Source organism: Poecile atricapillus, chromosome Z, assembly GCF_030490865.1.
Source record: "Poecile atricapillus isolate bPoeAtr1 chromosome Z, bPoeAtr1.hap1, whole genome shotgun sequence".
Taxonomy (NCBI): Eukaryota; Metazoa; Chordata; class Aves; order Passeriformes; family Paridae; genus Poecile; species Poecile atricapillus.
Window position 1 is genome coordinate 70,553,722 of NC_081289.1, and position 16,549 is coordinate 70,570,270.

At 40.9% G+C, this 16,549-nt stretch overlaps 1 protein-coding gene across 3 annotated transcripts; it reads right to left on the bottom strand.

Moving 5' to 3' along the window:
• Positions 1 to 1,098: 1,098 nt before the first annotated feature.
• On the bottom strand, positions 1,099 to 16,478 carry FKTN (fukutin). Of its 3 annotated transcripts, none has more exons than XM_058827169.1 (10): positions 16,289 to 16,472; positions 13,779 to 13,838; positions 11,696 to 11,899; positions 10,005 to 10,282; positions 9,130 to 9,262; positions 7,395 to 7,524; positions 6,125 to 6,258; positions 5,774 to 5,901; positions 2,568 to 2,787; positions 1,099 to 2,437 (listed from the first exon to the last, which is right to left on the bottom strand). In XM_058827169.1, exons 1-9 carry the CDS (start codon positions 16,391 to 16,393, stop codon positions 2,574 to 2,576), a joined length of 1,386 nt encoding a protein of 461 aa, XP_058683152.1. In that variant the 5' UTR covers positions 16,394 to 16,472; the 3' UTR covers positions 1,099 to 2,437; positions 2,568 to 2,573. The 3 variants fall into 3 exon arrangements, with proteins under 3 accessions (XP_058683152.1, XP_058683153.1, XP_058683151.1); XM_058827170.1 differs by adding an exon at positions 12,372 to 12,427 and having other exon boundaries at positions 1,099 to 2,787; positions 16,289 to 16,331; XM_058827168.1 differs by having other exon boundaries at positions 1,099 to 2,787; positions 16,289 to 16,478.
• Between the last annotated feature and the right edge of the window lie 71 nt (positions 16,479 to 16,549).

Genomic DNA, 16,549 nt, shown 5'->3' on the forward strand with positions numbered 1-16,549 from the left:
ATTCACCATCTCTCCTAGCGTGAGCTCCAGTGTCTGATTTCAGAAATAGATCCTTCCTTAAGCTCATATACAAACAATGATTCCAATTTCCACTTTGTAAAAGCAGAAAGTTGTGGAATACTACAGAATTACGGGAAATAGAAACTCCCTCCAGTGGGAAGATAGGATTAACTGTAGCCAGTCCTTAACTACAGCCATCCTTGGTTGGCATTTGCCTGATGTGCTCTCAGAGACACCCAAAGTCACAGGTTTTACACATTTCCACATGTTAAATACTCCAGTTTCTATGCAGGTGGATCAATTTGCATTCCTCACATTCACTTCTATTTCTTACTACCCACAGAAAGGGAGCACAGACATCCCTTCCTTTTCTTGTAACCATCTTCTATGGCTTTCAAAAATGGCCTTTTATGGTCCCTTCTCTTCAGGCAATGCTATTTCTTCAGTCTTTCCTTGCCATTATTCTGGAGCTTTGAACACTTTTCTGTCTTTAACAGCTGCACATAAATAACATGAAAAACCTTGTTTGCCACAGGGAAGCCAAGGGACTTTGCATGTGGTTGCTTAAGACCATTAGGAGGATTTAGGAATTACCCTCCTCTCCAGAGCACTTCCAAAATGAAGGCAGTTAGTAAGCTAAGAAGGCAACAAAGCATTAAGAACCCATTTCAGATGAGGCAATTCAGGGGAACCTAAGAGGAAGCACGCCTCAATCCAGCTGTTTCTGTGGGAATGTGAAAGCTTCAGGCTCATGATGTACCCCCAAAGAGCAGCAGGTCCATGACAGTCACACCACTCCTGGGCACCCAGTCTGTGTCCAAGCAGGAAATCTGTGGCCAGGGCACTGCACAGAGAGTGACAGGAAATGTGCACTGTGCAATCTGTTTGTGCAGCTGAAGGATCCTTTCTCCTACATGTGAGCATCTGCTTTTTCTGAGTATATTTGTTGTACCTTTATTAAAAATAGGTGCTCAAAGACAGGTGGTCAATAAGCAGTGCAATAAACATTTCAGGATTTTCCTCTGTGCATAATGTCATGCTAACTGCAGTGGTGTTACATGCTGCCCAAGATGACAAAACAAAGGATGAAACAGCATCTCAAGTTGCAAATTAGACTCTCCTTTTAATCAGTGTTAAATACACACTTGTATCTTCTGAAGAGAAAACATTTTAACCTGAAGAATACCTTACAGGTATAATCAACTACTCAAGACATCCTCCCTTTCATGGACATGCATTTTTTTTCATTAGTCTTTTCATCTACCAAGTCAAAAATTTGACAGATTCTAATTTTCCGAGAGCATCTTTTCTTTCTCTCTTAAACGTTTATCACATCTGTAAAACTCACAGGCTTACTGCATGTCATTACACCAAGATAACAGAGTAATGAACATGAAAACCACAAGGACATTCACTTATTTTTTTTCCATTTTAAGGAAAAAGTACAAAAAAAAAAAATTCTACCTGAGAAATTATCCCTTATGATGTCATGGTTACTTTAGCAAGTGAACAGTGTTAGCAAGATTTTACATCTCTCTCTTCTTAACAAGGCAGAGCAAGCAAATTACCATCCAATTCAAGAGCCAGCCTGACAAGTTGTTGCAAGCTGAATCATTTACTCCGGTGTTTCAGTGGCAGGAGAAACTGAAACTGAAAGCACTGGCAGGATTGCTGCTGCAAATCTGTTGGAGCAGTTGGTATTTGTACACATTTCTCCTTCCCCTCAGAGAGAAGCCTCTGTTCTGTGAAACAGAAAACTATGAATAACCCCCATTTCTATCTACTTGCAGGAAAGCAGGGATAGCTGCAATCTCCTAAAAACCAGTCAAACCTTTCACAGGGAGAACACAAGGACTGGGACACTAAAACCGGAATTTTATTTCTTTTCATGGTGAAGCTATCCCAGAAGCATGCACCTTCACATTCTTAAAGAAGAAAAAATTGAAAAATGTCCAATGTGAATAGTTTCTCCTTCCATTCACTTAGCGTTACACCATCACCAGCTACCTCCTAGATGTAAAGCAGGTGGTCACATGGGCTCTGTGCCACAGAAACACTCCACTCCCAAGACCAACCCATTGCTCATAGTAGGGATGTACCACTCTCAAATCAAGCATATTTGAGGTACTCATAACTCTGCTGCCTTGAATTTAAACAGTCACTCAACCTCCTTTGAAAAATGAGGAACTTCTCTGAGATTTTCCTATCCTAACCTTCTCTCAAGCTTGAGAATTGAACAGTGAAAGTTTTGATGATCCCAAGAATGTTGAAGCCACCTGGCCACTGTTTACATTTAAAGAGTCAACTGCCCATAAGTCCACTGCAGTCCTCTCTACTCCCTTTGTGCAGCTTTTCTTTCAGCTTCCCTTCCCTCCAGCTGCTTTTCATCTTCTCCTTTAACCACTTGGAAAAAGCACAATGAAGGTGAAGAAAATACCTGTTAAGCAAAGGGAGGGAAACGTCTCCTTAGGAAACACATGGGGTGTTACAAAGGGAATGGATGTCAGTGCCTTTGGGCACTGGGAAATCACAAACTGACAGTTCTGGGGACAGGCTCTGTCACACACCAGGGGTCAGTGGATTTGGATGACATTGTCCCACTCATCAATAGGCCAGACTCCATTGTCCTGTACATTGAAGGGTGAGCTCTTCCAGTCCCACGTCTTCACAGGCACCTTCCACTCCGGGCCGTAGTTGGCCTCCACGTACTGCAGAGTTTCACAGGGCACGTGGACCTTGAGTTCCACAAATTCAGTCCAGCACAGAGTAAACTTGGGAAAGAGATACCTGTGCCAGAACAAAAGGGCATGGTCACTGGTAGAAGGCTAGAATGTGCCCCTAAGCAAGCTCAAAGAGAAAGCAAGCAGCTGCAGCAAGTGGCCATGTTGCATTTATACTGTTTTTATTCTTACACAATGGACAAGGGTGTTATCAGCAGTAACTGGTGAACATTTGCTTCATGTGCTTAGGAAGGAGCATCCCTAATTCTTTTGTTGCTTGCACTCACATCATTCTGCCACCTATAGGTGAGTCCCTGCCTCTGCTTTGCCTGTTAAAAATGGGACATAATAGTTACCCTTTTTAGAAAGGTGAGGGTGATACATGCTTACAGCAGTGGCAGTTCACAGGTGAATTTCACAGCTTGACCAGAATCACATCCTATAGTGTCAGAGTCGAGGTGTTAAACAATACCAAAGTCTACCCACTATTCCTGCAGAGGATCACTCCCACTTCTGAAGTTCTGCAGACTTGCACACAATTTTTTTTTTTTAAAAAGTGTTCATAAAATTCCTTTTCACAGGTTAAAATGAAACCATAAGCAATTCATCCTTTCAAAAAAGGTTTGTACATTTGTATGATGAACTAGAACTGCCCTCTCCATCTGCTTTCAAGTATGAAGTTAATTTTATTTCTAAGCTCTCAGCAAACAATATGAGAAAATGAAACAATTTTGCTTCATGCCTTAAGTGAAGGGAAAGAACAAAGTGATCAAGCATTTTTTTGGATATATATCCAGAGACTGCTGATTCAACTAAACTCTTACACAAAGTCCTCTTTGTTAAAAACCTACAGAATTAACTCAGTTTAAGGATTAAAGCAAACAGTGTGGATTTGATTCCCAGACTCAGTTTTTGTAGATACTCATTGCTGGAGAATGCAACTGTCCAATATTAAATTTGCAAAAGATGCTTGTGTCAGGAATGCCGAGGAAGTGTTTGTGCACATGGGAATGCAAACCACACAGCCAGACTTTGAGGCTTAGAAACCAGCTCTGGAAGGAAACAGAGGCTAAAAATTACTATGAGAAATATTTCAGGGGGTCATTGAGAAATGCTTTAGTTCTCCACCCTCTAATTTAGATGTATGGAAAGAAAATATGCCTGTGCAAATATGAGCTTTCTGAAAAAAACACCTTCTACCTTTCAGTTTTAGTCTTAGAAGATAACTTCTACCCTCCTCTGTGATGACCTAGTAGCAATCAACATCTCTTCTGACACTATAATTCCTTTAAAATTGTTAGAGTGGATTAGGATTCAGCATGAGCAAACAATCCTTTCTCTTCTGACTGACCTCCTCACTTCTGCCTTCTTCAAAAACTCTGACAGGGCTGGAGAGTAAGCAAAATTGAGGATCATTCTGGTGTTGCATGTATTCACATTAAGGATGCTAAGTGCTCCCACATCTCACAGTAACAAATGCTGGATCTTTTTTTTTTCTCTTTTTGAGGATGTATCTGGAATAACATATGTCTGGAATTACTTGGCTAAGCATTCTGAACATGTCATGGCTCAGGGCCTTTATGGTGGTAAACAAGCACTTTTCCTGCTCCTTTTCTGTGTGTTTTAAACCAAGAAACACCAGCTTGGAATTAGAGGCTTGGCTTCCTTATGATGCTATGCCTAAGCAAAGTTATTACTGAACTAAAAAGCTACATTTGGAACTTTTAATAAGCTACCACCAAAAATAAGTATGAGGTTACAAGAACAGGAAAGGCTTTTGTGGAAGATGGAGTTCCAAAAGAGCTGTAACATCCAAGGATAGAGAAGCTGGAGTGCAGCACAGGGTCACATTACCCCCTATTCTCATGCCTTAGACCAGCCATTATCAAAAAAACAGGGGAAAAACATCTCTCAAGTATCCAAGGTTTGACAGAATTTTGAAGGAGCAGTGTCACCTCCATTGGCATGGAAACAGCTACTGCAATTTAGATGCAACAGGAGCACAGAGAAGGAAAGTAATTCATTGGTCAGTTTGCTTTTCAGAATGCACCATACATGAAAACTGCAACTGCTGCCATATTCTAAAAAAAATACTTTGCTACACAGCACATTTTCTGTGGGCAAATTCCAAGAGCTCATTGTTTGGTCTATTTCTAAATATGCCTGTTGAAGCTGGTTATCAAAATATCTTTCCCAGTCTTTATTTATCACTTCAGAATGAAGATAACTAAGACAAGGATTTGGACATTATCTCCAACTGGATGACAGTTCTCACTAAATTCCTATTAGCTACATACAAACAAATATATTTCAGGCAAAATATGAAAGACAACAAAATCCTGTAGAAGTCTACAAGGTTTTCAACTAGTCTGCAGCTATCTCCTTCTGAGTGAAGGTATGTGATAGAAATAAATAAATCTAAGTATCAAAACCTATATTCAGTTTGCTGAGTTGATTGGGCAGCTTGTTTGCTGATTTAATGCTGAAAGGTGTGAAACAAGAAACACGGGATCCTATTCAAAATTCCATTTTCAGAACATGAACAGTAAGGCCTGCAGGAATTGTCAGTGTTGACTACAGTTAACCCAGTATTCTAAATTGCTACTTCAAAATCCCAAATTGTGAGCTTTTCTGTGCAAGGAGAGTTGAGACTTTTTGCCATGAGATTTCCTCATTAAGACAGATGCCTAAGGATTAATCTTCTACTACAAAATTAGATTGTGCAATAAATACTGTTTTAGAGTCTTTGTTTCACCTTGGATGTTTATATAACCAGGAGCCTGTCACAGTCAGATAAGATCTGCTTGATACATGATATGCCAGCCCTGTCTTTGATTTCACAAGAGATCTGACATTTACTCTCTAGTAAGGCACAGGACTGTTCTCTCTCTGCTTCACTGGTCTCAGAGTGCAGAATCTCCACTGATTGCCCTCTGACATCCACATTTCCACAAAGAGCACAGATTTTGCCAGGCAGCAGCACACAAAATGCCATCAGTAAACACTGGCTTGTTCAATTTTTTTCCGACTAGTGGTACAAATCCAGTTCTTACTTAAATTTCTTGCCCGATTTGGCCTGAGTTCCTCCATTCCACATGTGGTCATCCTCTTCATAGAAGAAAAAAATATCAAGCTTCACATCATCTTCTCCCTGAAAAGAGAGTTCCAAGCTGTCTTCCACCTGGAAGACAAAAATACACACTGTATATACACATAAAAATACAAAGCAACTTATGTCAGCAGAAAACAAATTAATTTTCATCAGATACACAGGATGACTTTCTGAAAAGAAAACATAGTAACTCTGCATTGTTTTAAAACTTTATTCAACACTTCTGCAACTGAAGTCAAAGTTACAAATCTACAGATAAACACATGAAGAAAAATGTTCATTTTCTACGTACCTTGCCAAATTTGTGCTTCAGTGGCAACCCTGCTTTCTGAAAGGCTGGAATGATATCTGCTTTGTAGTCCCTTATAAAGATTCCCAAATCCACATCTTTGCTGTAAGGAATGACATTGCATTGCCTATACCAGCCTGAGAGGGGAAAAAGCAAAACAGAAAAATCCCAAACTAGTTAATTCAGGAACATGAATTCAACAGAACTAAAACAACACAAAAATGAACTGTCCTAAGATCACCAGGCATAAGTCTTTTGACTGAAGGCATAAACAAGACTTCTGTCTTTTTTAGTATGGGATAAACCACATCAAAGGAAACAAGTATTACTGCACTTACAGCCATCTCTCTCTCTTCAGAAAGTCAAGAATGTGAGAGAAAATGAAGATAAAATATCTTCAGTTTCCTAATTTAAATGCATTTATATAAAAAAAAAGAAATTAAAATTCTTTATGTGGGCTCAAATCTAATCAGCAAATAACAGCTACAGGGCCACAGCTGTGCTTCTGATTTGCAACCATTGTTTTATGCTGCATCCAAGATGTTAATCATCTTTCAATCACCACTGCAAAACAGAAACACACAAAGTGGGACATCCTTTTGTCTGTTTCATTAAGGCATCTTTTAGTAACTGTTCATTCAGAAAATTATATTCCCTAGGATTAAATAAATACATGGCAAATGTGCACACACAAGTTTTCACAAAGTGTTTCAGTAACAAAAGAATCCTCACCAGTGATAAGACACTTCTACTTTCAGCAGAACTGAAAACTTGCACTACTTACTCTAATGGGCAGTCATTTTATTAAAAGTTTGTTTTGAAAAAAAATAAATTCATGTAAATTGTATTTCAGAAGTCAGTGACAAACATCTAATTCCATGGGAAGAAAAACAGTGTTAGAGTGCACTTGGGCAGCAGAAGAATGTGCTCACCACTGCATTTTCCAACTGGCACTTCAGTGAATTCACACAAATTAGGAAACTGTTGACCACTTCCTAGCAGGGATGAACAAAACACAGGTAACTGCTAACACTAAATGCTTCACTGGAAATTTGTCCAGCATCTTTGCAGCTCATTTTTTTTAAAAAAAAAACATTTTTTCAGGAGCAAAAAGGCCTATTGCAACACAGTTATTACCTTCCAACCCACTACGTTTGGCCTCTGCTGACATCACAAGCAATGGAGGATGAAGTGTTTAAAGTTCCAGGTTTACAGCCTACATGGATTTACAGCCTACTAGAGTTTAAAAATGCAACACAACACAAATTTTTACCGAGGCATGTTCCACTGCTCAGCCAGAATTTCACTCCCAAGTTATTCAGTGTCAGAGCAGCCAGATGAAGCAAGGATTTTGCCTTTTTCCTGAATTCCACTGCATCAAGAGAGGCATCATCAGGATACAGCTGGAAGGCAAGAGTATGCAAGTTAATGTCAGAGAGCAAACTTGTCCCTTCATTTGTTCTGTGTCCTGGGGAAAAATTTACTTAACCAATACCTGGGCTAATATCTGTTTTTACATACACAGTCCATTTTCACACCATGCACTGGAATGACAAGTTGAAATTAAAACTCTGAATCATCAACCTTCCTTTTTTTTCCTAACCATCAGAATGAAAAATCAGAGTAGACTAGAATAAGAAAATATGTATTAGACACTGATTGTCAGCACTTGGCAGCAACATCGGTGAGCCCTTGTCCTGCACATGCTGAAGTCCATTCCCAGAATCCAGAGGGAACACGGGGACAGAATCAATCCCTGCCAGCACATCAAGGCTTTTCCAACCTCCAGAACTCCATGATTAATTTATTTGGCGCCACCAAGTGTCAGAATTGGGTGTTGAGTTTTGAGGAAAACTGCCAAGGAGGAGAAACACTGTGAACACAAAAATCTTCCAGACAGAACTGTGGCAAGGTCTGCTGTCCATGCAAAGCCAAAATCGACAAGGAAGGCTGGGCAAACGTTACCAATTCTAACAATGGAACAACCACTCAGCTTTGAGATGGATTTCTTCAAGAGCTTTTGGGCAACAAGCAGCCAAAATGAACTTTTCAAAACTGGTGCTAGCTGCTTGTCCCAGTGCTAAAGCTCCAGCAAAGTTCAATAAACATTTAAGGGCACATTTTCTCTGCATGTGGTGATTCCTGCCTGCAGGCTGAAGTGGATTATATTTTTCCATACGTGAAGGGACAACACATGGACACCCTTGTGACCCTCCTGCTATCCATATATGGATTTACAGCCTACTAGAGTGAACAGGAGTGGTCCTCTCTTTCCCCAACACCTAAATGACTGAAGACTGGAGCCTCCAGTGTCCTTTTTCTCCTCCCATGAACTCAGAGATGGCTCAGATTCAGTGGCCTGACTCTGGCTCTGTGGACTTAACTGTGAACTCTTGATCACTTTATGATTCATGTCCTTTCCAAGTTAGGACAAAATTCCCCCCAACACTACAGCACAGACTTTTCCATCTGCTAAATCAAGTAGCAAAATTCTAAAAATAATGTTCTGAATAGTGCTGAAAACATTAGCTCACACAGTCAGAAAAGCAATTAAATCAGTCACTTTGGAATGTGACCATTTCAAATACGCCAGAAGAGGAACATGGAACTGCAGGGCATGGCTCAAAAATGTAAAATTAAACACTTCTCAAAACTTTGAGGACTGCCATAAGGAAAGTTTTCAGCCATGAAGATACACAAGATCTTAGTTTTATTTACATGAGATCCATTTAACACTAAGGGTGTGTAAGAACCAGGTATGTTGTCTCCCTCTTGGAAAAAAATGTGCTCACAAGTAAAAAACCAAAAAGGCCATGATCTTCAGGTAAAGTTTTGATTTCATTACCACTTAGTAAGCTCTGTGGAATGAGAATCAAGGGCAGTATTTAGCTTTGTGCATGTGAACAGTCCCATTTCGGTACAAAAAAACCAGTGGACTGTTCTTAGGTTTGGGTTAATCAGTGAAAAGACACATTTCATCTCAGAGACACCACCTGGTTACCACTAACCTGAAAGAAAGCCCGAGCTTCTCTGTACCTACATTCAAGAAATCTAGAGTGGGACATCTCTTCTAGAAAACTGGATGGATTTTTTGGAATTTGAACTTTTAAGTCATCAATGGAAACAAGCAGAAGTTCTGGCCTGCATGGAAAGAAAGATAATATATTACCCTATTTAATTCCTCTACAAACCACATGGTATTTTTTCTTTTAACTCAGGTTATAATCTTAATGCACAGTACTGGCAGTGATCTCTCTGTCCAAATACAGCCAAAACAAATTACAAATGAAAAAAGCAACAAGAGCTTCACCAAATTCCCCATTTCAAAACTCTGTTTAAAAATAATTCTTACACTTCCAAACCCCAAGTCAGTTTGTCAGATCACTGATTCCTTTACTGACTCATGACTTGAATTTGTTCAGAGAAGTTATTCAGTTCATTTTAAAATTCAGGCTATTTGGTTGTCTAAATTCAAAATGCACTTAAGAATCGAATTTTACTCTGTACTTTGAGGCTATTTTCTTTTAAAAATTCAAAACTATTCAGCCATCATAATGATTAAAGTGAGATTATTTAACAGCTTACACAGTTTACTTCAAACATTCAGGGACATAACTCATGCAGATTCCATGTTTTAAACAGACAAAAGAATGGGGTCAAATTAGAGGAAAAAGTTCAACAGATTTATTTTGATGTGTGAAATGTCTCAATATTTTTCTCATTTTCTCAGAAACGACACTCTCAAAGCCTGCACTTTGGGGTCTGAATCATACTTGAGCTGAATTTTAGAACCTGACTACTGGAAAGAGAGTAGTTTTACACAGAGAGGAAACAATTTCAGGTGTGCCATGATGTCTTTGTCCTTCCCCTGTTGTGAACTCACTTTTCATACGCCCCAGGGTAGCGACCAAAGTGGAGTTTCCGGAAAGGCACAAACTTTCTGTCCATGTGTTGCTTCAATCTCAGGGGCCCATGCCAGAGAAAATTGCCACTCCTCTCGTAGAAGACCACCAGGTGAATGGCATGGGATGCCAGTTTGAATATGTAGTGCAAGGGAATTTCCATCCCAGACAGGTCATCCATCCCATCCAAGCGGGGATCCTTATTTATAATCTTTAGCCACTGGAATCCCATCTTCTCAGCAGTTCTAAAAAGACCCACCTGAAAATGAGGAAGACAGGAGGCAGAGCAGGCTAGAGAAACCAAAACTGAAAGCCAAATGCTTATTATTAACTCACACCATTCCCCATTTTCATTTTTTTAGTCAAGTTAAAGCACAAATGAATCAAAAATCTCTAAGAGCTTTAAGACCAGCAGCCACAAGCTATTCCAACACCTCCTTTCCTTGTCTGAAATTTTGTCCTTCATACTACAAAATAAAACAACAAACAAATAAAACATACCTGGATTAGGTTTGCTCTTTGCCATAGTACTCTATGCTGCATTCTCAAACTATTCTCTAAAACTGTTCTGCCAAATTCAGTGTTCTTAAGTCCTTAAATAACATGAAAAATCTTCTTTTCTGGGGCAAATAAAAATCTCACCAAACACTGGGGACTGCACTCAAGGTAGCAGGCTTTCATATATCCATAAATAAAGGGAATTCAATCCTGGCTTTAAATTCTAAATTTTTTAATTTTTTTTTTTTTTTTTAACCAAACCAATCAGCATCTGAAGAGCCTTTCAATTTCCCCCCTTGAAATGTTTTTATAAGCGTATCAGCTTCTCCTCCGGATGATACAGAAACTGAGACACAAAGCAATAGGGAAATGGATTTATCTCAGTGTGCCACACAGCTTTAGCCTTAGTTTTTTTTAATGCCTTCACACCTCTGGGTAAAACAACTGTGTGATCAGGCCCAGAGTGACACCCTTCTTCACTCAAATTCTTCAGTGAAATAGTCACTGACCATTTCAGTGTCTCCTGCTTTTTATAATTAAAAAAAACCAAACAAAAGCAAAATAGAAAAAAAGCTGTTTGCCACTGGTATCTTTAGTCTGTAAAAATTAATCTAACAAATATTTCCAGATTACACTTAATTGATTTAATAATCTTGGATTTTTTTGTCCTTCATCACATGCTATACCTGTATTTTTAACACAGACATTAAAAATGTCCTAACACCACAGAGAAGCAGAGATATCAACACATGAAGTGAAACAGTACGAAGTACAAGGATGTGCTAAAAGAAATGTAAACCAGCAGACTATGATAATTTTTCCAGACTTGTCACATCAATACCTGGATTTCCTTCTTGATAAGTCCTGAAACTCCAGATTTATAACAGCTGCACCTACATTACAACCTCAGGGTTCTCTTCCTTCCTTTCTAACAGACCTTCTTTCTTTCCTTTGGGCATAGACTCTGACTACCAGTGTTTCTTTTATTATTGCAGGCAGGTTTTAAAAAGTTTTAGCTATTAATTACTCCTAATGTATCCAGGCTAGTAAATGGGAGACTTTGACTTCAAAACAAAGTTACCTCTGCCTACAATATTACCATCACATGAATTCAGTTACAAACATGAAAGCATTAAGTGACAACACCAAAGAACAGCTGAAAACATGCACTTACTTCATGTTTCCATGTTTTGTCCAGCAGTGCAAAGGTAGTGAAGTCTCTTGGAGCACAGAAGTATTTGCATTCTGGGCTGGGGCCATCAGGAGAGCTTCTGATCTGCTCAATGTCTTTATTAACCAGTCCCAGAATCAAAGGATCGATCAAATACACTGGAATATTGTGACTGGATATTAATCCTAGGAACTTCCTAACCACGTGCTGTTTGACAGAGGACAGAAATACCATCTTTGCATTAAAACTCTTTGACAGAAAGAAACCCCAACCCACTGAAAGAAGGAAATCTTATCTCCCAATATATCCGCTGAGTGTACACTCCACTTTCACAAACAGTTGTGAGACTGAGTGAGAAGGCAGGATGCAAGTGCCACAAAGAATTTGGATTCTGGGCTACTCAGGGCACTCAACACTGCATAAGTTAAAAGCTGCAGCAAGAAGGTTCTGTGCCTGATGCAAGGGCTTATTAACTTGGCTCAGTGGAGAACATTAATCAAGCACACTTAAACATCCATGGCACACAGAAGCCATTTACAGCAGCCACAGTCACCCTGCTACTTGAATATATTCAACTATAACATTTTCATTTAATGATTTTAAAGCTCTGGTTTCAGAGAGGTGTGAAAACACAAAGACAAGATGTGGGTCAACAACAGAGTTTTGGCAGCAGCATTACCTGTGTGGTACAGGCAGAAGCGAGGCCACCCTCATAGTGATTTCAGCTACACGGAGCTGAAAGGTAAGTGATGTGCTCATATTACTTCTGTGACTAAAACTGGCACACCAGACTGAAGAACAGGAAAAAATCTGTGCAAAAGTACCTATTTCTCCTTCCCCACCCCATCACTTCTCCAGGAAAACAGATGTTTTCAGTTGAAACTTAAATAAGTTTTAAAAAAAAAAACAATTAATGGTAGAAAGACATGGCCTTGATGTTAACTCAAGAGAAACATGTTCATATTTAGTATTTTGGACACATCACTGCAGTGACACCAAGGAAAGCCTGAAGTGCAGTAGGTGGCAAGATCATGGGGCATCCTTTATCAGTGATGATCTCAGAAGATCAAGTTCAACCTTTAGGAGAGCTCTGCCCACAGACTGGAAGCCCCCTGTGACCGTGACACCTCACACCTGGTAGGCAGCTCCAAGGGGTGTCACCTCCAAGAATAGCAAGGCATTCCTGGCACAAGCAAGCAGTCCACAGAGCAGTTGGATTGGATTTTTTCCAGGGGCAGTTCTTGACCGCAGCACCTTCCCTCTTGCTCAGCAGAAACCAGGCCTTTAAATGGCCATTCTGCTAATTAGCAACATTATCATGTTGCATCCAAACCAAAAGGCAGCCTGCTCCCAACACATCCTTCTCCTTAACCATCTGTGCTGCTTTTCCGCTGGGAGATCAGTTAACAAAAAGTCTTCTGTAAAGCTGTTTCCAAACAAATCCTAGCTACAAACATCATAGGGGACCTTCTGATTCCCCAGGATGAGAGTTTTGGTTGCATTCAATCTTGCAAGCCTGAAGCAAGACACAACAAATATCCCATTTCAAGCACCTAATGGCACTCCAGCACTGACCACGAGGGCTGGAATGCAGCAGCTGGTGAACGCTGAAACGAGACATTTTCCTGCTTGGGAAGAGCTTTACAGCCCAGCACAAGCAGGCAACAGAACACTGACCAGCAGGTTAAACACCTGGAATGGGCAAAGGAGCACTGTGTGACTCAGGACCTTTTTAGACCGACAAAGAAGTTGCATGGCAAACCTGACAATCTGTTCCACACTCTGCCTGGAAGGACTCAAAACCCTGGATCAACACTTCTGAACAAGTGTTGCTTCCCGAAACATTAACAACACATCTAAGCGCTACAGTGGCAAAGGTTGTGAAGCTGTAACTGTTTATCCATGTTCCTTAACATTGATATTTTGATACTCTCTTTACAGAGTAAAGTTAGAAAGTGTATCTCTTTACCCCACAAAGCAGAGAGCGGCCAGTGAAGCGTGACCAGAACTGGACCCTGAATTTGCAGCTCTAAGTGAGTTCTGTGAGTTGTGGAAGAGCTGTATGAACCAGTGACATTGTACATACCCATCTAGTGCTGTCTTGGCCTGACTGGCTTCCTCTGACTTTGGAAAAAGCTGCTCCATTCTATCAAGAAGACAAAACAAAAAGAAGGGGAGGGGGAGGGTGTCGTGGTTTTAAGCTAGTAATAAAAACTTATTTATTTTTTTGCTAGAGATATGGATTAAAATAAGAGCAAAACAGGCTTAAAACTTAAAGGAATAAAGACAGTTTATTAACAAACTACTAGAATAAAAATACCAAAATAAACTTTCAGAGAACCCTTTTACTTTTCACTACTTGATCATTTCTTTGTACACATAACAACATAGAGACAAAAAAAGTTTTACAATCTTGGTGGTCAAAAACAGTTTCAATTTTAGAGTCTTTTCATCAGTCCCCGCAGAGAAACAGAAGTCTCTTTCTGCTAATCCATGGAGTTTCTAGAGTCCACTCCTCCCATCTCACACCACTCTGAGGTGTGCAATGGGTCAAATTGAATCTAGGGATGCTATTTTTAAGGATAAGTGATTCAAAGCAGAAATCTTTTTCAGTTGTCTCTGTGAGCCCTCCTGGAAAACAGCCATCTCCCTGGCTCCTTTAAGGCTTTAAAATCTTCACTTCACTCGCAAGTTCCAGCAACTCACAGGATCATAATCATTTTTCTTTTCTTTAAAGTCCACACTTTGAATACTCTATTCCTCCCATACTCTAGCCATGAATTAAAGGAGTCTTTAAACTACTGTCCATCTCCATAGCTGCAACAGAAAGACTTTTCAGCAACAAGCATCTTCTTTTTCTCTCTTTCTTATTTAAACTTAACTCTTTTCTTCACTGTTTCTGGTAGGTTTATGATGCCTTACATGTTAATTGTCTCTCTTTCTCTGTCTGTTCTAAGAAAAAGGAGTAATCTGTTGTTTATCTAGGTAATAAAGGAGTTAAAAGAAGAAAGCTACAAAAGTTCATAGTGTCCGGTTTCAGTCTAGCAACAGACTTTGAAAACTAAACAAAACTGCTAAACTGCTTTTCTCTCCTCCCCCCCCTCCCTGCGGCCTTGTCCCGGGCCTGGGAGGGGGGGGGAAAAGCCAAGACGGAGCTTGTTACCTCTCCAGAGCCGGAAACAAAAAGAGAACGAGACAGCTCTGAGTGTACTTCTTAAGGGAGTGTTTACAAGTTTAATTCACTTTTTAATGGTCAGATCTGCTGTCAATTCTTGAAATGACTGATAATTGGTCAAGAAGAAAAACTCCCATCAGTCACCAGTAGCTTCAACTTCCTCTTTTTTTTTTCACTCGGTTTTAAAGGTGAAGTTAACCCATGATAGAGGGAAAAGAAGAGAAAACCCCCAAAGTTTCAGTTGAATCCTTGTTTTCTTAACATGACATTCAGGGGCATTTATCCACTTTATGATTATAGCTGGGGTTATGCCTCTGGTCACTCAGCTACAGCTCTGAATGTAAAATCATAAACAACTGCTGTGGCTTAAGTATATTTAGAAGGACAAGGCAAACCTCAGGGACCTCCAGACATGCAAGGACTGAGCGGCGAGGCCTCAGGTTTCCAAGCCAGTGTGCCAGCAAACGCAAAATAGGAGGATGACAAACCCTGTCAAATACCAGAGGGGCAAAGACAGCGGGACTGTGCCTCAATCTTTCCAGGTGTAACCCTAGACACTTCAATTTTAAAGAAAGCATATTCACGTGACAGAGTCAAGGCAGCTTGTGGCTCAGCTTTTGGCTTTTCAAAGGCACAAAGAATTTTTCAGTAGTTGTTTAAAAATCAGAAACTGTGAGAAAGAAGTTGAAGGTTGCAGCAGCACCTGTCACTGACACTGCCTGCACTTAATAAGGAAAGAAAAGCCAAAAAACGAGTCAGGGCACTTTGGAACCTACACAGTTCTTCTGTAAAAATAAAGGGAGTTCCTTTGTTGAATCAGAGTTGCAACCGTAAACTATAAAGCCACCAGAGGATTTAATTTACAGTGACAATCACTTCTTTTGCTGTTGCAGAAAATCACTCCCCTGGACACTCCAGGTCAGGTATAAAAAGAGGTACAAACAGCATTCCAGGTATAAAAGAAGGATTTAAAGTGTGACATCCAGCACATTAGGAGCACTGAGCCACAAAGCCCTAAAACGACTGCAAAAAAAGTTGGGATTTCTCTTCTCCACACCAGCGATGGAAAACCTGCACCAAGCAGATGCTGCCTCCCCTCCGTTCGACTTCGGTGTCAATAAAAGCCACCGAGTAACAAGAGCTACTTGTTAAAGGGTTAAAAGCCGTGGCGGCTCGAAGCTGGCGGGAGCGTCATTCCCTGCGGGAGAAATCGGGTGGCCCTGGCTGACACAGTGACTTGGATACCAGGCTGGAAACTCAAACCTGACTATACTCCTGCCACCGGACACCTGCCGAGGCTCGCCGCCCGCCCCACGCCCACCCTGTCGGCACTCGGAGCCGCTCCGGGTAATTCCGGGGGCGGGATGAACGCCCACAGGGAAACGCAGCCGGGCGCCGGGCACAGCGCTCCCTTCTCTCACCTTCTGCGACAGGTAGAACTTGTAGTAGCACAACTGGAAGAGCAGGAAAACCAGGCTGGTCAGCGACAGGAGCGCCAGGACCACGTTCCTGTTGATTTTCTGCATCAGCCCCGGGCGCTCCGGTAGCCGCTGCCCGGCCGCCCTCACCGCGATGCGGCTTCAGGCCGGAAAGCGCTGCCGCAAAGCGCCGCCCGCCGTCGTAAAACGCACCACCCCCCCGCTGTCGCAAAGCCCCCTCACGGGGGTCTCTCACCCACCCCG